General features: G+C 40.2%; 1 protein-coding gene across 3 annotated transcripts; it reads left to right on the plus strand.

Annotated features, from left to right (window-relative positions):
* Nucleotides 1-1364: 1364 nt before the first annotated feature.
* On the plus strand, nt 1365-14956 carry GHSR (growth hormone secretagogue receptor). 3 transcript variants are annotated; one of them, XM_020879606.2, is made up of 4 exons: nt 1365-6693; nt 6844-7075; nt 7316-8229; nt 10268-14956. In XM_020879606.2, the coding sequence occupies exons 3-4, from the start codon at nt 7434-7436 to the stop codon at nt 10570-10572; spliced, it is 1101 nt and encodes a 366-aa protein (XP_020735265.1). In that variant the 5' UTR covers nt 1365-6693; nt 6844-7075; nt 7316-7433; the 3' UTR covers nt 10573-14956. The 3 variants fall into 3 exon arrangements, with proteins under 3 accessions (XP_020735265.1, XP_070322510.1, XP_020735267.1); XM_070466409.1 differs by having other exon boundaries at nt 1365-7075; XM_020879608.2 differs by lacking the exon at nt 6844-7075.
* The last annotated feature ends 7973 nt before the right edge of the window (nt 14957-22929 follow it).

Raw genomic sequence — 22929 nt, forward strand, 5'->3', positions numbered from 1 at the left:
TGTAGAATCTAAAAAATACAACAAACTACAGCAAATACAGTGCATATAAGAAAAAAGAAGCAGGCTTACAGATATAGAGAACAAACTAGTGGGCATGTAGGGGTAAGGGGATGGGAGGTACAAACTATTGGATATAATTATAAAAATTATCAAGGATGTATTTTACCACCCAGGGAATATAGCCAATATTTTGTAATAACTGTAAATGGAAAGTAACCTTTACAAATTGTATAAATTTTTTTTAAAAATGGACATGAGGGATGGATATTAGGAATACTCAGTGGGTTGGAGATGATGAATTTGCTTTAGACATAAAATGAGCTTAAAGTAGTGATGAGCTCTCCAGTTATAAATGTCCAGTAGGCAGTATGGACTGAGTGGTTTTTATTTGTATTCTTCTGCACTGCTTACACTTCCGGGTTGTCTTTCCTCATTAGTGTTCCAAAAGTAATGTTCCGTGAGTTGTACAGAGGAAACATTCTGATTTCTAATGCACCTGGCAAGACTTAACATAATGAAATATCTTGATACATTATCTTAATAGCATATTAAATAATACCTTGACATAATAAAATCAAATTACCCAAATGGTCATAGATTTTTTGGTATTATTTACCAGCCTTAATAAGTAATTATGGATTTTTAGGAAATTAGAACTAGAGGTAGACTCCTATTTTAGTGATCTTGGTGAGATAATTTATAGTATTTAACTTTCATTAAAGTGAATATATATTGCAATCTATAGCAAAACAGTTTCAAGATATACTGTTTATTTTTATAAAGAAACTCATATATTCATGTTTCACAAATCTTGTTTATTAGCAATCCACCTTGTTGTCAGAGATTAACGTCCTCTTTATCCCTCCATCCTCCTACCCCTCAACACTCCTAAAATAAAGTGCCACCCAAATATCAATAGAGTATTTTGTAGAAAGTCTAGAATTTCAAAGATCCAAACACTACAAATAACAAACACCGAAAAAAAAAGTCTTTGCTCCAGAGATTAGCTTCAGAGAAGACAACAATTGTTGAAGGCATCTGCTAAGAGGATTTTTAATTTAATGGAATTTGTTGTAACTCAATCAGTATAGCACAATTGCTGTGCACCATCTGTTGAAGCTTTGAAACTGCCTCGGATGTTACAGTCATATCCATTAAAATGGAATACTACTTTTTACAAACTTTCCTTCCTCCCATTTATTTTCCAATGCTTTCAGAATCATTAGAAGATGAATTGACAAGGAAAAAAATCTCAAGAGTCAAAAGGACAACTCAACAGGAAAAAAAAAAAAAAAAAAACCCAAATAACCTGATTTTTGAATTGGCAGAGGACTTGAATAGATATTTCTCCAAAGAATATATACAAATATCCAATAAGTATGTGAAAAGGTGCTCAACATCACTAATTACTAGGGACATGTAAATCGAAACCATGATGATATACCACTTCATACTCATTAGGATGTCTTTACAAAACAGGAAAATAAACAACAGAAAAAAAAAAAAAAAACAGGGGATAGATATTGTCAAGGATGTAAAGAAATTGGAATCCCTGTTCACTGCTGGTGGGAATGTAAATAGGGCCACTGCTGTGGAAGACCATATGGCAGTTCCTCAAAAAATGAAATATAGCATTGCCATATGACCCAGCGATTCCAATTCTGGGTATATACCTAAAAGAATTGAAAGCAGGGAAGCAAACAGATGTTTGTATATCAATGTTCATAGCAGCATTATTCACAAGAGCCAAAAGGTGGAAGTAATTCAGGTGTCTATTCGTGGATGGACAGATAAGCAAAATGTGGTCTATATCCATAGACTGAAATATTACTCAGGAAAGAAGAAGATTCTGGCACAAGCTACAACATAGGCAAACTGTGAGGACATTATGAAATAAACCAGTCATAAAACAACAAATACTGGCAAGGGGTAACTAGAGTGGTGAAATTCAGACAGAAAACAGATTGTGGTTGCTTGCCAGAGCTGGGAAGAGAACATTCTTCTTTTTATTAAACTGTCATTTCATCTTTATGTTATTCTGTGCTATATCTGTCAACATATAAAATGCAACATTATTATAATAGTAAAAGATTATTAAAAACATACAAGCAAAAACAATAAAATGTTGGTTGAATAATACTAAGGTGCATCTTCATAATGGAAACTATGTAAGTTTCCCAAGATGGAGTACTACAAAAACATCCAAGAAAAGAATATTGGTATTAGAGAACTCCAGGATACTGTGTTATGTTAAAAATGAAGAGAGTGGACAGTGTATACAGTATATTACCCTTTATGTAAGCTACATACACACACACAAATATTTACAGAAACACACAGGATAGGTAAACCAGAGGCTAAATTCTTTTTAATGATATCAGTTGAGGAGTATGCAGAAGGTATAACATGCTGCTGAATATTCTTTGGCTTATCATTTTAAATTTAAGACCATGCTTTGTTTTAAAATTTTAATTGCCAAATCACATGAATGATTTATATATTCAAATATAAAATTTTAAATAATTCCTAAAATTAAAAGTAACTGAAACAAATCTAACTGCATCAAATCTGTCACTTAACCACACATAAAAAAGCATTATTTCAATTAATTTTAGGACACATAGTTGTACACATTTGTAGACTCATGCATATGTGCTCAGTTTTGTCCAACTCTTTGCAACCCTATGGACTATAGCCTGCCAGGCTCCTCCTCCCTTGGAATTTTTCAGGAAAGAATACTGGAGTGGGTTGCCATGCCCTTCTTCAGGGGATCTTCCCGACCCAGGGATCAAACCCACATCTCCTACATTGGCAGGCAGGTTTTTTACCACTAGTGCCCCCTGGGAAGCCCTGTACACACTTAGTGGGGTATATTCTAAGCACAAAGAGAACTGCAAGAAAATCTCAGGCTTTATTTGCCAAGTTTACTATTAACAGTAGTGCCAATGTTATTAGTTTGAAATCATTTAATGCATATTACAACATAAATAATTATGCTTATGTTGTTAGAAGCCAGGATATTCAGTAGGAATATAAAACCAAGTACGTTAAGTAAATAATCAGAAGTTGAGTTGAAATATCTCTAAAGCTAATGACTTCTTAATTTTTTGTATGGGAATAACTTCAAACAAAGAAAAGTTGCAAGAATAATACAAAGAAATCATTCTACCCCTTCCCTGGATTCATTTATTATTCATATTTTCCCCCATTTGCTTTGTCATTGCCTCTGTTTGTCTGCTGATGCTGTTTAGTTGCTAAGTTATATCTGACTCTTTGCAACCCCTTGGATGGCAGCCGGCCAGGCTCCACTGTCCATGAGATTTCCCAGGCAAGAATACTGGAGTGGGTTGACATTTCCTCCTCCAGGGGATCTTCCCAACCCAGGGATCAAATCCAAGTCTTCCACTTGGCAGATGGATTCTTTACCACTAAGCCACTTAGGAAGTTCTCTGTTTATCTACACACAAGTAATTATTATTCTGAAACAGAAGCATAGAGCATGGTTAAGTGTGTATTTTTAAAAATATTTTCTTTCACATAGTTATCAATTCCAGTAAATTTAACATTGATTCAATACTTCTATCTAATCTATCCTTCATATTCTAAGTTTGTCACTTTACCCAATATTGTCCTTTATAGAAGTTTTTATCCTCCAGTTTAGGATCCAGTCTAGGATAGAAATTACAGTTAGCTGTTTCATCCCTTTGGTTTTCTTTTGTCTGGAACATTTGCCCAGTCTTTTTTTGTCATATATAATGTTGACATCTTGGGAAAGAAATTTTAAAAATAGAATATTCCTCATTTTGAGTCTGTCTGATATTTTTTTGTGATTAGTTTGAGATTGTGCATTCCTAGCTGGAATACCATGTAAGGGACTTTGTGTCTTTTACAGAGCATCACACTGGTGATGTTAATTATGATCACTTGCTAAAAGTGTGTCTGATTTACCTACTGTATTATCATCATCTCATGACACTTTCAAAAAACATTTATCCTAGTTCTGTCGATAGACAGGGTCTAGGCCATAATATTATAGGAGCAGTAACCATCCTTACTGCCCAAACTGAAGTTTCCAAATGCCATTCCCCACTAAAAGGTACCAGGAATTCTTGGAGAAATAGCTGCTCCCAGGTCTAGAGTAGGGAACTTACACAGTAAGTTACTTACAAGTGGTGTTTTACTGTGCCACACATTTTGGCAAGAAAATTCTCAAAGTCTAAGCAAGTCATGTCAGAGGCCCTGGAGCCAGGTTGAAAGGGATCTCATTAGCCAAAGATAGGATAATTTAAGCATCAAAAAGAAAAAAAAATACTGTAATCTTGACTGCTCCTCACTGAATATATGAAAATCTATGAATCCATAATAAAACTCCTCAAAGGATAAGGTATGCTGGGTTTTTATGCTCCAGTGTGGTTTTGTGCCTATCTGAACAGTTTAGCATGTTCCACTTCACCTATTGGAACTCAACTTTGAATATCCAGTTCAGGTGGTACTTCCTCTGAGAAGCCTTCCCTAAAACCTCTATGCAGTTCATTGTTTCTCCATATTTCAACAGAGCTTATTGTACATGCCTCTTTAAATGCACATATCAAACTGTACTGGAATTGCTTGTTTAACTGTACTTTTCTCTCCATAAGGTAAGTTTATAAATACAGGACCTTTTTGACTTTTTAATTTTTTTTGTCATTCCCAGTACCTGACACCTACTAATAGAAAGTTTTATATATTTTTATAATATTATGTGTTGTAAATGAATGAAACAATTTCAATAGTATCCCCTGTTTTTTGTTCTTCATCACACAATACAGATTTGTCTTTATTTTAGAAAATAATTGAATGCAGTTAAAATCTGGCTATTTTGGCCAACATGACAAATTTTTGTTGTAACGGATTTTTAAGAAGAATTTCACCTATTTATTAGCTATTACTTTCACATTCAATAAATTAGAAATATGTCCCCACAATTTTTTCCTGATTCTTATTCTTAGGTTATAGCCTCTTGTGGTATTTTTACTTATCCCACTGTTTTCTCCTCCTAGAGATTTGTCTGCACACAGAATACTACTGATAATGTAGAGTGCATCCTAAGTTGCTTCAGTAATGTCCAACTCTTTGTGACCTCATGGACTATAGCCCGCCAGGCTCCTCTGTCCATGAGGTTCTCCAGGCAAGGATACTGGAGTGGATGCTCTCCTGCAGGAGATCTTCCCGACCCAGGGATGCATTGGCAGATGGGTTCTTTACCACTAGTGCCATATGGAAAACCCGATAATGTAGTGTGAGAAGTGTTAAAGTCAAATCTAGTTGCTGTGTGAGAGCTTCTTATTTTGGTGGCGTCCCTTGTTGCAGAGCATGGGCTGTTGAGGGCAGGGACTTCAGTAGCTGCCCTCTGGTATGTGGGATCCTAGTTCCCAGACCAGGGGTTGAACCCGAATCCCCTGCATTGGCAAGCAGATTCTTAACCACTGAAACCATCAGGCACTCCCTCATCTTTTTCTAAAATAATAATTGTAGTGGATCTTTGCTCCAACATCTGTACACAGCAGTAGTAACCTATGTAGCATTTTCCAGTAAGTTGCCTGTACTAAACATCCAGTCTCTTCCTTTGTGTGGAATCTTTCATGCACATGTGCATACATCCAGCCTTAAATTTTTGTGGACTTTAAAGCATTTACAGTTTAGTCGACAGAGGTAATATAAACCATCTGTCCAAGGCATATGCAAAGGCGCTAAAATGCTTCGGGAAAGCTCTCTCTCGTACAAAATCAATTTAGGCCACGGGTAAATGAGTGTGAATAGGCGCGGTCAGCGAAGCCACTTAATATGAGTCTGAATTTGGGAGGAATCTCCTGGCTCCCTCGCGGAGCTGGACGGAGGCCCTGAGGCCAGAAGTGAAAGGTGAGAGCCTGCGGGCCTCAGCGGGGTGAGCAGGGCCGCGAGGTAGGGAGCCGGTCGCTGGCCGCGGTGCTGAACACGCTTGTGAGCTGCTCCCAGGTTGGCCCGCCGGAAGAGGCCCGGCGGGTCAGCGAGTTAGAAGGCAGCCTCCCGTTTCGCTCCTTAGTTTGTGGATTCCTGGCTCCGAGGAGAGGACACAGTGGCCGCGTCCAGAGAGAGTCACCTGGAGAGCGTAGAGGCAGCCTCCGACCCATCCCCACGGAGCGCAGCTTCTGCCCCTCAATAGCAGTAACAGCAACGCTGCTGCCTCTATTTATGTATTGAGCTACAACTCGGTCCCCAACACTCTTGACATCCATTCTCAGTGGTTTTCACAACATCCTCGAATGTGAAGCAAAAAGGTTGATGATTTACCCAAAGGCTGATCTTTCTTATCCATGCCTCAAAAAATGTTTACTGATCACCCTCAACGTACCAGCCTTACAGCCTCGGCTATGCCCCCTTTACCGGCTCCCCCCACCTCCGCCACGCTAGCGCGCCCCTTAGCTTGTCCTCTTCCTCCGAGGTCTGCTGCAGCAAAAGTAATCTCCTCCACAGCATATGCCCTACCACCGCCCGGTTGGGGGACTACACAAAGCGCTGGAATTCACAACAATTTATTCACACATCTTGCTCCTTCGTTCTCAGAAGTCCACCAGATGGGATATTCAAAACTAGTACCTGAGTCCCCAGCTCGCTGTGTGACCTTGGACAAGTGGCTGCACCTCTCTAAGCCTGCTTCTCCTCGCTAAGACGATGGTAGGTTCTAGGACTGTGTGAGGCTCTTCCCAGGGGCGCACGGTCTCCTCTCCCGTCGGAACACTCCCGACCTCCCTTTCCCAAGCTCAGCTGTGCACTCTCAGTTTCCAGCACCAGGTTTGTAGCCAACTCTGACCCTTGTTGAGGCAGGCCCCGAGAACTGAAGGTGTTCTCCGCGCTGTCCCCGCCCCCATCCTCGGGTGTGATCTGCCTTTGGGGCCACACTGAGCACGCGGCGCCCAAGGCTACTGGGGGAGCGCTCCCGCGCGCTCCAGCTTCGCAGTGCCGGGTCTCCGCTTCGCCGCGCTTTGGGAAATGCCAGAAGCAGCTGGAGCCTGAACGCAAAGGGGAAGCAGGGTTGGTGAAGCTACCCCAGTGACAGGTACTTGTGTGGAGGCCGGCTGGAGGCTGGGTTGGGAGAGAGGGTCTTTGGGGGAGAGAATGGGGGCAAACGAGAGGTGCCAGAGCTGTGGGTCATTCTGTCCATCTCACCACCAGAGAGTGTGTGTGTGTTTGTGTGTGTGTGTCTTCCTGCCTCCATCTCTCGCCCTCCTCCCCGCTCAGGCTCTCAATCTCACCTTTTAGCTCGGATACTGCCTCTCCTCTCTCTCTCCTTTCCAAGCATCCTCCCTGAGAGCCCGCGCGCACGCTCCTCCCTCGCACTCTTTTGCGCCCGGACCAGCCAGATCCAGCTTCTCAGAGCAGTCACGTCCTTGCACCAGTTAAGCAGAATCGGCAGCATGTGGAATACGACACGGAGCGAGGAGCTGGGGTCCAACCTCACGCTGCCTGACCTGGGCTGGGATGCTCCCCCCGACAACGATTCGCTAACAGCCGAGCTGTCGCCCCTCTTCCCCGCGCCGCTGCTGGCGGGTGTCACAGCCACCTGTGTGGCACTCTTCGTGGTGGGCATCGCGGGCAACCTGCTCACCATGCTGGTGGTGTCGCGTTTCCGCGAGCTGCGTACCACCACCAACCTCTACCTGTCCAGCATGGCCTTCTCCGACCTACTCATCTTCCTCTGCATGCCCCTCGACCTCGTGCGCCTCTGGCATTACCGGCCCTGGAACTTGGGTGACCTGCTCTGCAAACTCTTCCAGTTTGTTAGCGAGAGCTGCACCTATGCCACGGTGCTCACCATCACCGCGCTGAGCGTCGAGCGCTACTTCGCTATCTGCTTCCCGCTGCGGGCCAAGGTGGTGATCACCAAGGGCCGGGTGAAGCTCGTCATCCTGGTCATCTGGGCCGTGGCTTTCTGCAGCGCCGGGCCCATCTTCGTGCTGGTCGGAGTGGAGCATGAGAACGGCACCGACCCTCGGGACACCAACGAGTGCCGCGCCACCGAGTTCGCCGTGCGCTCCGGGCTGCTCACCGTCATGGTGTGGGTGTCCAGCATCTTCTTCTTCCTGCCCGTCTTCTGCCTCACTGTCCTCTATAGCCTCATCGGCAGGAAGCTGTGGAAGAGGAGACGCGGCGAGGCGGCGGTGGGCGCCTCGCTCAGAGACCGGAACCACAAACAGACCGTGAAGATGCTCGGTGGGTATCCGTGCGCCCTCGAGCTCTCCTCTCCCCGTGCCTTCCCCTTCTCCCCGAGTCTCCCTCCCTCTCCTGTTTCTTGAAGTATCTGTTACCCTGGAAATCTCTCAATTATTTTCTCCTGTTTAGGTCTTGAGCCCTTTCTTTGGTCTCTAGTTTCTCTGTCGTGTGTCTCTTCTTTTGTTTTCCGTTTTTCTCTGTCTATATATCTCTGTTTTCCTCTATCCTTTCTCCTTCCCTCCTCTCTCCCCTTGACTTTCTCCTTTGGTCTCTTTCTCTCTGTGTGTGTCTCATTCCTGGTCTCGCCTTCTCTCTTTCGTGGAAAAATGTCCCACCTGAATATTTCTCTAAAATGTAGTGTGTATTAGCCTAGAAACTTCGTGTCAAAACCGAGATCTTTCATTAAAGAATCTATTGTGGTCTTAAAGCATTAAAGTTGATGTAAAACTTCCTGCCTCAATATGTAGATAACTAAGTTGCATTCAGAAAAGCAGGTACTGAGAGTGAAAAAACCAGGCATTGACTCTAGAAAGCATTCATTGGTAAATTTGTGATCACAAAAATGTGATCATTTGGATAATTCTATCAGAGAAGATTCATTTTTCTTTCAACATTGTGATTTGCTTTCTGACTTGTATTTTTTTTTTTTCAGATAATTACCTCAATTCTGTTTATCCTGATGCTGTTTATACAGCTTTGTAAGGAAGTCGGTGACAAAAAAGTCCTGGGATCTCTGTTTTCATACTTACCTGTCTCTCCAAGTAGGAAAGGCTAGATAGGATAGGCAGGCTTCCAACATGAGAAAAGGAGGTGTGGAAGCTGGTAGGACTTACTATCTCTCCACAAGTGAGCCTTCAGAGAACATCTGGATGCAGTATGGGATAGTTATTCCATAAATTCAGCTTCTGTAGCTATATGTGTTTGGTACAAGTAATACAAAGTGTGTTCACATCCAAGTGAAATTGTAATTCTACTTTTTTCAAAACCAGAATATTTACATTTTATTTGGACATTGTAGTAAACATTTTGTACTTATTTGCATACTTAGTGCTTCTTAGAAGTCATTTCAGGATAATTTTGCATTGTACTTTCACAATTCCTAAAATCCTGTATATTAAAGTGGTAGAATTGATTCAAAGAATATCAGTTTTTTTTTCTTTAGACCAGTGATTCTCAAAATATGACTAATTGATCGAAATCTGCTAGCACTCCTTAAGGGACTCTAATTTCATGTTGCTGCCGGGGCAGTCGGTTGCTACTACGCAGCTTAGTTTTGGGAGGAGTACATTGAATAATTTCCTCTAATTTTATTTTTAAACTGTTAATTATCCTCACTGGTGTCTTAACACCAATGCTAATTTTGTTTTGCCTTGACAACTGGAAGGGAATCAATCACTTATGTGATTCCCTAAAGTGGTACAAAGACCAGAATTTTTTTTTTCTGTTATTTTTCCTCTGATTTCTGAATTTTAAAAACTTAACCTAGAAATGCAAAGGTATTGGGAAAAAAAAAAGCTACCTTACATGGGGAAAATTAAAACTTGAGTGGATGATCATTAATGTTAGTTGGTTTTATGGCCTTTTATTCCTTACTTATGTCTATTTTAGGTGGAAAAGTCTCATTCATCTCCATGGTTCTCAATCCTGACTGTATATTCAATCTTTTATGAAACTTTAAAAAGAAAAAAACAGGTGTCCTGGTCTCCTTTCTAGAAGTTTTAATTTAGTTAGTTTGTATTGTATCCAAGGAATCTGTATCTCATATAGGTTTGATCTAACATGTCAACTCAAGCACAAAATTACTAAAGTAGTTGTTAAATAGAAATAATTGGAAAGCTTAGTGACAATGGTTGAACTGTTGGTCCAAACAGAATCAATCTTGGTTAAAATATAGGAATGGGGAAGAGCAAAATATGATATTTTTCTGAAGTCAGTTGTCATACCACACGTAATCAAAACAAGTCCACGTCTTCAGAAGAGACTGTGGTTTGCTAGGACTTATCTTGAACTGACGTTCTCTTTCTCATTGTCCTTTCAGCTGTAGTGGTTTTCGCTTTCATCCTTTGCTGGCTGCCCTTCCATGTAGGACGATATTTATTTTCCAAATCCTTCGAGCCTGGCTCTGTGGAGATCGCTCAGATCAGCCAATACTGCAACCTCGTCTCCTTCGTCCTCTTCTACCTCAGTGCTGCCATCAACCCTATTCTGTACAACATCATGTCCAAGAAGTACCGGGTGGCAGTGTTCAAGCTTCTGGGATTTGAACCCTTCTCCCAGAGGAAGCTCTCCACCCTAAAGGATGAAAGTTCTCGGGCCTGGACAGAATCTAGTATTAATACATGATCACGCATATTGCTCAGTAAAGTCATCGCTCATTTATCTATACCAGAAGCCATAGCAAAGCAGAATTTGGTAGAAAGTTTGAAAAATAATTTTGAAATTAGGTGCACATAGGTCTGAGGACAATTGGGAGCAAGAAAAGATACACTTTGTAGTGTGTGAGCAGTTTTATTTGATTGCACACTCATCAGTGCTATCATACATGATTTCTGCATATTTCACTGCCTATCATTTTTGCATTCTGCTGTTGGTGCTAGCAAGGGCTCTGCAGTTCAGAGAAGGAAGGTCGCTTTTTACTAGACAAATTCTAGCTCTAATTTCTTTTTCATAATGATAATTTTTTATTAAAAGAATAAAAAATTTAAAACATGACTTTCAGAAGCTAGCAAATTTCATAGAGTTCTAGATCAGTGCTAAGAGAAATATGATGCAAAGTACTTAAGAAATCAATATAAAATTGTTAATGAGAATTTTATGTTTTTTATGTTAAAGTCTTTAAAATCTGGTTTGTTTTTTAAATTTTAAGTTCACCTTAATTTGGACATTGGGTGTTCATCAATAATACTTGATTTATTGCAATTTCATAAATTTTGCAGAATAAAAAGTAGATTCATTAACCTAGGTTGTCTAAACATACTTAAGATTTCTCTAATAACTAAAACAAACATAAGTTTTTAACTTCAAAATTAACTGAAATTAGAAATTCAGTTCTTCAAGTTGCAGTAGTCACATTTCAAGTGTTTCAATAGCCAAATGTGTCTAATGGCTACCGTATTGGACAATGCAGCTCTAGAGTATATGGAAAATTATTGTTAATCTCATAAAAATGCTAAAAATAAATACTCATTTCCTGAAATGTTTTTATAGTGAAATTAGCATAGGAGAGTGTTAGAGTGATAAATTCTAAGGATTACACCTGAATGCCGTGTAATTTCTGCTTGGGAGAAAATGGATATGAACTATCATACGCATGCATTTTAATCAAGTTGGGTTGCATGTGTTAGTAATAAGGAAATGAGACTTTTTAAAAACTGTAGAAAATCACAAATTACTTTATTTGGCTTAACAAAAATACTTAAGCCAATCATAAGCCTTTGATTTGTGAATAAAGAATAATTTACCACTGACTCTGGAAAGTTTACAGAAACTTAGTAAACACAGTAAATTTTCAAATGGTGAAAAATTCAGTCCCTTCAATGCTACTGTTGATTGATATTTCACACTTAAAAAAGCCCTTATGACCATTTATTTCAAAATGCCTATGCCATGTCCTGTCTCCAGATTAGTCATGCTCTTTACATCCCACTGCTTATCTGATAGATATGTTTACTTAGATTTCCAGTATTCCTCTTAATCATAATTATGAATGGTTAGACACTGTCAACTAAATATTATACATATTGGTTATAAATCTAAAACTTTCATTTATATTCCCATTATTCCTCTTATAGTAAACTCTTTTATATTAAATATAATATTCCAAAAATGATTTTTTTCATAGTCCTCTGTAATACTGTCATATAAGCGATTCCTTCATGAAGTTATTTGTTCAGTATGGAACTGATTGAACTAATAAGGGAAATTATTGTCGTGACTGGTTTTCCCCACCAAAAGTATAGATTATTATGCCAAAATAATCAATTAACTATTTTTTAAAAATGAAAATATAATCATAATTAGAATGATTTCTCCAGAGAAATATTTCTAAAGTTCTTCCTGACACTAAAGCTGTATTATCACTATAGTCTAAATGCAGAACTTCAGCAAATTGATTACTCAGTTAATTCTTTGGAGTATATCATTTTTTAAAAAAAATACTGATTCATTTAAGCCCATTGAATACTAATTAGGTCATTTAACATTATTGTTCTAAATAGGTCCCAGGATATCTCAAAAAGGTAATTCATCTTGAAACCTTTTTTTTCTTTTTACAAATATATCCTATTTGAGAGGAAACATGCAAAAAAAGGCTTGACTTGATCACATAGTTGATTGCCTTGGAGAAAAACAACCCAACTTTTCATTATTCGGTGCACCCCACTCTCCACCCCCCACTTTCTTGTAGGTTCATGTCCATAGTGTCAGTGCAAATTACAGGGAATAGTTTCCATAGCAGGGACCACCACTATCCTTCATTAGAACTCAGAGAATAGTTTTAAAGAAAGGAATTGTTAATCGTGCTCTTAATATGATCCCCTTTTTATTTTTGTAACTTCTTTGTTTCATCATGGTCCATAAATTATCCCAGACTCAGGGAAAAGAGGAACTTATATGAGGAAAAGTGTTCCTAAAAGTCCGTCAGTTCACATTTAGTATGTGCCTGGTATGTTCTAAGCGCTAGAGATTCATAAGTTAAGTGTCTTTATCCTTGATGAGTTCATGACCACGTGTGTGTTATAGCAGGTACCTAATATATTTAAATTATAAAGTAAACATCTTCAGTGGACACTGCTGTGCACCTCCCTCTATTGTTGTGTATTGAGCTCAAAATAAATTCAGAATAGACTGCTAGTACACAAACTAGTCAAATTTGTAGATGTAGTTATTGTCTGCCAGTGCATTCTTTTTCAATGTAAAAAAAGTAAATTGGTTTCAGTTATAATCTGTGTTTCTGTTTTTCTGGTTACTTAGAATCAAGGTTTCTATTACCACACCTTACACTGTGTCATAAAATCGAGGGTTGGACTATTTTCATTTTTGGAAGTGACTATTGTATGAGAAAGAACTTTTGAATAATTGCTTTTAGGAAAATAATCATTGCCACAAATTATTTAAAATTGTAAGTGTTGTGGCAATGAGAATGAGAAACACTTATAATGTCTGGCCAGACCTTGGAAACCATTTCTTTATGATCCAAGTTTTTTATTGCAATGAAGTTTCTTGTGATGGGATTTGACTTGAAATTCCACCTTTTCCACTCCAATGCTTTTACTAAGAACCTGAAATCATTATAATTTATAATTGTTAGTTCAACATTGACAATTTTAGCTGTAATTATTTTGCTGTTTTTCATTTATTGATGTGCTTGAATTTAACATTTTTTAAAATCTGTGAGATTTTTTGCAAGATTGGTGCCTGAAAAATACTCCCCTGTCTTTTAAAAAAGTGTGTTTTCAAAAGGTGTGTGCCTCTGTAAAATGTGACATGTATACATACATATATCAAGATTTCTTGTCACTGTGTCTAAGTTAATAGAATAGAGCATTCTGCTTTCAGAAACACTGTCTTCAGTGTAAATAATGCCATTAAAAGATAAAGATAGTGTCACTCATGGTTCATAATCTAATGATTCTCCTATGATTTATTTGCAATTTAAATCACACATTGTCATTTAAAAACTGTAAATTAAATTTCAATTACATTATCCAAGCCTGGATATATATAATTGGAACCTAACTAGATGATTAGTGACCAATGTTAATTCAATGAATTGACAAGACATTTTTCATCCAGAGAATGATCTCCATGTCAAAGCCAACAAAAAGCAATGTGCCGGTGGTAAATGCTCACTGCTGTAAGTTCATGTCACTTATTTATTCATATTAAATGAATTCAGTCATGTTAATTCTTGACAATAATCTCTTTGAAGCAGGTGATGGGGAAGATTTTGGTGAGGCTTATTTTGGGTTTTTCCTTTTGAATGCAAACTCTGGCAGGGTGTTGGAGTTTAGCCATTTTGGTTGAGAGAATTATCATCACCCTTTGGAAAAAAAGAAAAAGCTGTCGTGTCTATGTCCTTTCCAATTGCTTGGATATTTGCTGGAATCTCAATAAATAATTTATGTTGTGACACATACCCTTAAAGGACTACTGACTACCCTCAAAACTGACAAACCATTAAGGCCTTCCAAAAGCATGTCTCATGTCAACTCTCAGAAAATTCTCCCAAAATGTTCATAGATTTTCTTTCCAGAACTATTCTGCCTCCTGGCCCCAGAGAAAGTGCTTGGGAAGAATAGTTTCAAAGATTTTCTGTGATTTAAGCATCTCAAATCTAAAGATTTCTCTGGCTCAGACAACAAAAATATTTATATTTTTCAATTTTAACTCGGTAAATTTAGGATACTAAAGAGCCCTTGCTCATATAAATATATTCATACAGCATAATCTCCCATTTCGCTTATACCTGCTGTTCTCTATGTCTGTGTAGAATTTACAACTTAGTTGATTTATATTGTCCCAGTATAATCTAAGTGTGACTAATGATATTTTGTTTTGTGATTCTTTTTATTTAAGGTTTTTGTGGATATTAAAGAGTTTACTTTAGCTCTCCATGTACTTGTATTATGAAATTAGGCGTTGGTTTTCCTTTCTTTGGGTGTCCTTAACCAAATAATTGCTTAATAAAAAAAGCTTACAGCTAATTTCTTCTGCTTACAAGGATAAATCTTGGTGTCTGGGTTATTTAACCTCTACTTTTGTCCTACGTTCAGTCTAATTTTGTTCTTTTAATTTCTGAAATACATACTGTGCAACTCTGAGGAGGTGTTTGTTGTAGTGAATTTTATTTCCCCAGGGACTCCAATGAGGTATATCGTTCCTGTAAGCATTAAGACTTGGGGACCCTGTGATACACTGTGATTCCCATGTTCCCCTAGCTTTCTGTCATTTACAACCTGTCACCCCCAGAGACAATGGTGTTGCAGCTTCATGGTGTTATACTAATGTGTGACCCAGAGATTTCCATTCATCTTGCACACAGCATCCACTCACTGAATGTTGGTTGGATAAATGAAAGTTTCAAGACTAGCTTATGTGTCATTTGGACATTTGCTTCCAGATATATGGATTCCAGGTACCTATAAAATTTAAGACTAAAAGTAGAAGACAAATAAAGTCTTTTATTTGCCAATTAAAAGACTCTAAAATACCCTACCACCATCACCATTATTTCAATTTTAAAAGAACTTTGAAAAGAAAAAAAGTAGCAAGGACATAATCTCAGAATAAAGGATCACCACATTGTGAAAATTCAACATATTCAATATCCCACAAAATTCTATACATATGCTGTTAATATGAGTTAATTACAATTTGGAAGTAGTGTCTAAAAATGAATAAGTAGTACTTGGCAGTAATTAATAACACTAAAGTAATCCAAAGAAGAAAATTATGGGATTTGTTTTTATTGATCTGACAAGGGTTTTGCACCGTCTTCTAATCTGTCTAACCTCTCCTTCAGTCTAGGGCCATTCAATGCCCATCACATTCTGTCAGGTTCCTTCCTATGTCAGAACCTGGACCTGATTTGAGGTGGAAGAAGAGAGGCCAGCAGGCCTGCCCAGGATTTGGTAGGTATTATGTGCTGGGCTCTGCCGATTGCTTCTTACTTCCCTACTTATGTAACTCATCATCGGTTCCTGATTTCATAGCCACCTCTTCCAAAGGGCCATCAAATTAACTATAAATCAACACTCATCTCTTGAAGAATAGTTTGACAATGTGTATCAAATGCATGCAAACTCTGCATACCTTTTGATCCAGTAATTTCGCATCAAGACATAATTATAGAGGACCACAAAGATCTGTATGTAACAGTGTTCCTTACCTCTTATTCATGATAGTGAAAACCTGAGAAACCCAAATGTTGGAGAATAGGAAATCGGTAAGTTTACAGAAATGATAAGAGTTTGCATATATGCAGCACTGTGGAAAGCGTTTTCAATTCCGTTTCTCATATGATTGTCCCAACATACCTAAGAGGAGAGTCTGTTATTCTCTTCATTGGGTGGAGGGGTTTTGTCATATGGTCAGGAAAGGCAGAGCTGGAATTTGACCCCAGGCCACTTAGGCACTTGGTGCTCTCATTCCTGCTGTTCTGGAGCACTGTGCAGGCATTAAACATGTTATTGTTTAATTGAGAACTTATTAAAATGTGGCAAAATGTTTACATAGTATTAGTAAGTGAAAAAGCATATGGTCCCATCTTGTAAAAAAAAAAGAAAAGAAAAATTCATGTTCCAAACTTGAAGATACTGCATTCTAAAGTCCTAACAGTATTTTTCTGATTCACAGAAATATTTTCTTCTTTCTATTTTTTTAAGGTTTTCAATCTTTCTCCAAAGAATATGTATTATTCTTATAATAATAGCAAGTGGTAAACTGAATTACTGTGGTTCAAAGACTGGCTATCTTTCTAACCCTCTCATCTCCCCAAGGGACTTGCCCTCTGCTCTCTGCCTCTGTCACCTTGGGTTTGCAAGTTTCTTCTCTTCCCTTTCAAGTAAAATACCAGAAGCTGGTAGATGCTCATTAAATGGTCATGATTATCACTAGTTACTTGGCAAAGCATGAGACAGCCCCATTTTGAGTCCTCCTCTCAGGGGCTCTGCAGTCTAGAACCCTTCTCCTGACTTCTCTGTCTGCCCTGACCCCAGCCAGGCAGAGGTCCCTCGGCAGCTTCATGGATCGTTTACAGGGATTAGCCTGGTAAAACAGATGCAACTTTAGCAATGCTGGTGACTCCTCTGGCCAGGGTGTTGACAAGATGCTATCAGGTTTTCAAGACGCAGCAGACATACTTTGGAGTGATCCCTTGGACCCTCTCTCCCAGGGGACATTTGTACCTCTATTTATGGAAGGAAAAATAATTTCAGCCTCAGTCAACAGAAAGCAAAAGAGACAAGGCAAGCGCTTCTAGTTTCCTGAAAAGATAGCTCTAGTCATGGCCACATGTTCACTATCTAAGCCTGTTTAATAGCATCCGAATCTTTATTGAGCAGCTTTTTTCTTTCAAAATTTATCTTCCAGAAACAAAGCACATGACATTGTGTATGAAAGACTTTGAAACCAAAAAGTTACAGAATTTACTCCAGGCTTCACCACGTACCAGCCATGTGACAGTGGGCAAACACTTAGCATTAACCTCTCTGGGTCCCGCTGTCTTGACGCTCACAGCAGCCACTTTCCAGGAAATGTCCTTCTCTGCTTCACACAAGATGCTGAGCAACGTGGAGAAACATCTCATAGTACAAGCGCTTGGCGTTTCCAAACATTCAAGGTGAGCAAGCTCTCCTGATCCATCAAAACTCCATGGTGGTGTGCGGGGAGTTAGCTCCATTATTCTCTACAGAATCAATTTCAGGGAATTTCCCTGGTGGTCCAGTGGCTAAGATTCCAAGCTCCCAGGCCAGGAGGCCCAGGTTCAATCCCTGGCCAGGGAAATAGATCCCACATGTTGCAACTAAGAGTTCATGTGCCACAATTAAGGCTTGGCACAGCCAAATAAATAAATAAATAAAAATGATTTAAAAAAAAAAAGCTGGTGTTAAGTTTCTTAAAAAAGAAAAAGAATCTATTTCCAACCTTCTCGGTGATCTGCTTCAGTGGACTCTTTCAAGAAGCAAATAACTTCAAGGAGCAAATAACTGCCTGCTAATTGCTTAACCCTAATTGAGTTGCGTGCTCTGGTGGGGAAGTCCTGGGGTAGGTGTTGCTGTGAGCCCCCTTCATTCACCCAGCCCAGTGCGGGGCATGAGACTAAGGAGGGTCTCCTGGGGTAATGATGTTTACACCATAATATGGAGGGTAAGTGGGAGCTGATCAGATTGCTAGATAGATTCCAAGTATAAAAATAGTATGTTGATATGGCAGAAACCAACACGACGTTGTAAAGCAGTTATCCTTGAATTAAACATAATTAAAAAAATAGTACAGAAGAGACCCGAGTTGGGTAGGAAGGTGCCACATCTGAGGAGGTGAAAGACAGTCACAGGGCTGGAACATAGCAGGCAAGGGAAAGAGTGGCATAAAGTGGGCACCGCCCAAGAGACAGGGCCTCAACGGCCATGCCAGGGAACTGCTTGTTATCCTAAGAGCACCTTAGAGCCAGTGAAGTGTTTGGAGTGGGAGAATGATGGGTCATGTTTGCACGTAAAGAAGATCACTCTGTCCGCTAGTGGAGTGAGACTGAAGCAGGAAGGAGCAAAGATCAAGACACTTCTCTCAAAGGGAGAAGTCTCTGAGACAATGTGCAGTATTTTTTCCACACATGTTGAGATCAAAGGGTTGGTCCGTGAAACCAATTCAGTGGTCTCTTTCAAGAAGCTTCCTCTTTCTGATAGTCTGCAAGTCCATCTTGCTTTAGCATCAGTGAATCTCTGGTTTCCTGGGCCATTCGTATTCTGTCCCAACTGAGGCAGCCACCCTGGGAATCAGCACAGCAGATGGTAGTGCGCAGATTGAAATGGGGAAGTGGAAACATTCTCACTTTGTTTTCAAGGCCGCCGTCAACCAGCAAGTGAATGTCAAGCCCTAGAGCCTTAGCTGGCTTGAAAGTCCCCATCAATTAGGAGCCCAAAAGAAGCTGCTAGAATATCTTATTTATTCACAGAGAATATTTTCTTTTCCTTCCTTCCTTCCTTCTTTATCTCTTTTTAAAATATTTTTCTCTTTCTCTCTTTCCCTTCCTTCCTTCCCCTCTCCCTTCTGTCTTTCTTTACTTGTCTGCTTTGGGTCTTAGCTGTGGCATGTGAGTTCTTTATTGCAGCTCACTGGCTTAGTTGCTCCATAGTATGTGACATCTTAGTTCCATGATCAGAGATCAAACCTGCATCTTCTGCCTGGGAGGAAGATTTTAAACCACTGGACCACCAGAGAAGTCCCAAGATTGTCATTCTTAAGATCTGTATAGTATTTTATTAATTGTATTGACTGTAATTTAGTTAACCTTTTGTAATAGCCTTTAGGTTATTTTCCTTCCTTCTCTATTTTTCCAGCCTGAAACACTCTTTCATTCATTAACAGATATTCATATGACTTAAACATCTCAGCTGCTTCGGCCATCTGCCAAATACCAGCAAAGCTTCCCCGGGCAGCCTCTGTAAGAGAACACCTCTCCCTGCCCCTGTTTTGTTTTCCTTCAAAGCACAGACCTAAAGGAACAGAGGGTCCAAGCCATATGACTGTTTGTTAATGGATGAAGAGCGTTTCAGACTGGAAAAATACAAATGAAAATGACTTCCCATCTCCAGCAGGATAATGTCTGAGGTCCTTGACAGTGTATTCTCCCGTTGCCTGAAGACCCCTGAATCAGTTCTTGTGCTCATTCTCTCCACTCCAGCCTCCTGTTTGACATCTTCAAAATGGAATGCTGGTGATTCCTCTGTGAAATATCTCTCTCTTTCCTCACTCCCTTGCTAGGCTCTGCCTTCCAGGGATTTTAATACCAAGGACAATGGATAAGCACCATTCATCCATTCAATGCTTACTGAATGTCAACTTAGTCTTCAAGACACATCTCAGGTATCACTCCCCAATCTCCATCACTAATACCACCCCTCCAACAGCAGTGAGGGGCACTTTTCAAGGTCACTAGAGCACAAGTATCCTTGATCACTTCTCTCTGTATTTATCACACAGAGGTATATCTGTTCATATATCTGGCTCCACCACCAGAATGTAAATCCACACAATCAGGAACTTTCCTTCCTAACGTTTCCTCTCTACTTAAAACAGTGCTTGACACAATCAAACTGCTCCATGTGCATTTGTGGAACCATTGAGGGGATATATACTAAAAAAACCATAATTTTTTTTCATTTATTTTTATTAGTTGGAGGCTAATTACAATATTGTAGTGGTTTTTGTCATACATTGACATGAATCAGCTATGGATTTGCATGTATTCCCCATCCCGATCCCCCCCTCCCACCTCCCTCTCCACCCGATTCCTCTGGATGCATGCATGAGACAAGTGCTCGGGCCTGGTGCACTGGGAAGACCCAGAAAACTATAATTTTTAAATTGTGTAGTAGTGTGGAAATCTCTTTGCTGTGGTCTGTGTAACACAATCTAACACAAGACTGACTGACTTGTGATGGCTTGTCTTGACTGTTAACACTCCGAATCTCATAGAGAAATGAGTCTCTAAGTTTCATCTCCTAGTTAAAAAAACTGAGCAGTCCTGCCTATGCCATCCTTTTCACAGGGCTTTCACACTCACTCTCTCATCTGCCCCACAATGACCCTGCCAACTAGGATTCCTCCTGAGAGTGAGTGTGAAGCCCCGCATAGTTCTATAAGGTGACGTGACTTGCTGAGGGTGGTGTAGGTTGGTTACACAGGAATCAGAAATAGAATATGAGATCAACACCTGATTGCTGTGAAAGATGCTCATCATCTAGGCATTGTTTTTTATGGACCTTGAAGGCTAAACAGGATACTCAGAAAAAAAAGATCTAGGTTCTACCCCTCAGGGATAAAACTCAAGATGAAAAGAGCCAGAGGCGAGGAGAGAGTTGATGTCACTCTGCCATTCCATCCTCTTCTCTTGATTCCCTGTAACCCCTTTTCTGCCCACCAGAAAGGAATTGTTGTTCCAGACATGAACTGCTGTCATGTCTGACTCTTTGCAACCCCAAGGAAGGACTGTAGCATGCCAAGCTTCCCTGTCCTTCACTGGAGTTCGTGATGCTATCCAACCGTCTCATCCTGTCACCCTAGAAAGAAATAGAAAGATGCTTCAATTGTGCAGTGATATGTTTCAATTCAAATGCATTCAAATTCATCAATGTTCACGAATACTTCAGTCCAAAACCCTGGGTTAGGGGCTGCAGGAAACCAATATATGAATGAAGCACCCTCTGCCATAGTGGATAATATTATGAACAAAAAGAATTCCTATGTAAGCAATATTCATACATTCATATATAAGCTTATTCCACAAATATTTACTAAATGCCCACTGTGTTCCAGGAAATGTGCTAGGTGTTAGGGATACAGTGTTTAAAAGACAAAGTTTATGTTCTTGTGGTGTGCTGCGTTCAGTCACTCAGTCATGTCCAGCTCTTTGTGACCCCATGAGCTGTAGTCTGCCAGGCTCCTCTGTCCATGAAATTTTCCCAGGCAAGAACAGTGGAATGGGTTGCCACTTCCTTCTCCAAGTTCTTGTGGTACTTCCATTTTATTGAAGAAGAATCAGGATAAACATTTACCTGCCTTAAGGAATTTGCCCAAATAAATACAACCAGTGATGGAAGTGTGTGCATCCTAGAGCAGCATTCAAGTTTCAGCAGTCTGACTCTAGATCCCTGCTCTTAACCACTATCCTATTCTACCTAAAACTCCGAATTTCTGAAATAAAATAGACTGATGTGTGGTCAGGCCATTCAAGATGGCTATTTCCCAAACTTATGTTTACCAGGGGGGAAGGGTTTGGAGGAGGGACAGTTAGGGACTTTAGGATCAGACCTGTACACACTGCTATATTTGAAACTTCCCTGATGGTCCAGTGGTTAGGCATCTGCCTTGCAATGCAAGGCTCACCATTCAGTCCTTGATCTGTGAAGATACAACATGCCAAGGAGTAACTAAGCCCTTGTATCACAACTACTGAGCCCAGACTGTAGAGTCCATGAGCCACAACTACTGAGGCCACATGCCCTAGAGCCCATGCTCCAAACAGGATGTAATAGAGTGCCTTGTAGTGCAGATCTTAGCATGCAGCTAGTTGCTATGGGCCATTAACCCCTCCAGGACTGAGGACTGAACTGAACTGATTAACCCCTTCCAGCCCCCACCCCCACCTGTTACCAGGCAACCATTACTAGGGGAACGTTAGTGGTACTTCTCAGCCATTGGTCAGCAGTAGTGAGCATCTCCCTCAAGCAATCAACTATCAGTGAGGGACTATCTGTGGGTCGGTGCCACAGTAGGCCCCGCCCACAAGCAAGCATCAGTGAGACTGTTAGGGAGGCCATTCACCCAACAATCAGTGAAGTATTTGCCCTCGGGTGGAGAGCGAGGTAAGAGGCGATCTTAGCTTTCTCCCTGGGGCCTCCAGCTCACCCTGCCTTGGGCCAGGGAACAGGCTGGGGTGGGGGGAGTATATGTCTGCATGACTCAGAGCCCTCCCCAAGACCGCTTAGTAGTTGTGGCACAAAGGCCTTCCTCTGTTTCAGACTCAGGCATTTTGGCACTGTTTGGCCTCACTGTGCGTTGGTCACAGGGCCTTGCCTTTAGATACTAGCGGGACTTCCCTGGTGGTCCAGTGGCTAAGACTCTACACTCCCAACGCATGGGGCCCAGAGCTTGACCCCTGTCAGGGAACTATGATCCCACATGCTGCAACTAAAATCCCGCCTGCCCCAGCCAAGACGCAGCACAGCCAAATAAATAACCATGAATATTTAAAAATTTTTTTAAAAAGGATAACCAATAATACAACCTATTGTATAGCAAAGGGGACTCTGCTCAATATTATGTAACAATGTAAGTGGGAAAAGAATTTGAAAAAGAATAGATACATATGTATGTAACCTGAGTCACTTTGCTGTAGACCTGAAACCACATTGTTAAAAAAGATGGCTGTTCCCTTGTTTTCTGTATATCCTCTGCTCAAGGAGGTTCTGTTTCACTCAG

Source organism: Odocoileus virginianus, chromosome 4 (genome assembly GCF_023699985.2).
Source record: "Odocoileus virginianus isolate 20LAN1187 ecotype Illinois chromosome 4, Ovbor_1.2, whole genome shotgun sequence".
Classification (NCBI taxonomy): Eukaryota; Metazoa; Chordata; class Mammalia; order Artiodactyla; family Cervidae; genus Odocoileus; species Odocoileus virginianus.

What these genes read in the sequence shown, in the direction of transcription:
- GHSR (XM_070466409.1), top strand. Translation starts at nt 7,434, where the DNA reads ATGTGGAATACGACACGGAGCGAGGAGCTGGGGTCCAACCTCACGCTG. An exon ending in ACAGACCGTGAAGATGCTCG is followed by an intron (nt 8,230 to 10,267) that starts GTGGGTATCCGT and finishes TTGTCCTTTCAG; the next exon opens with CTGTAGTGGTTTTCGCTTTC.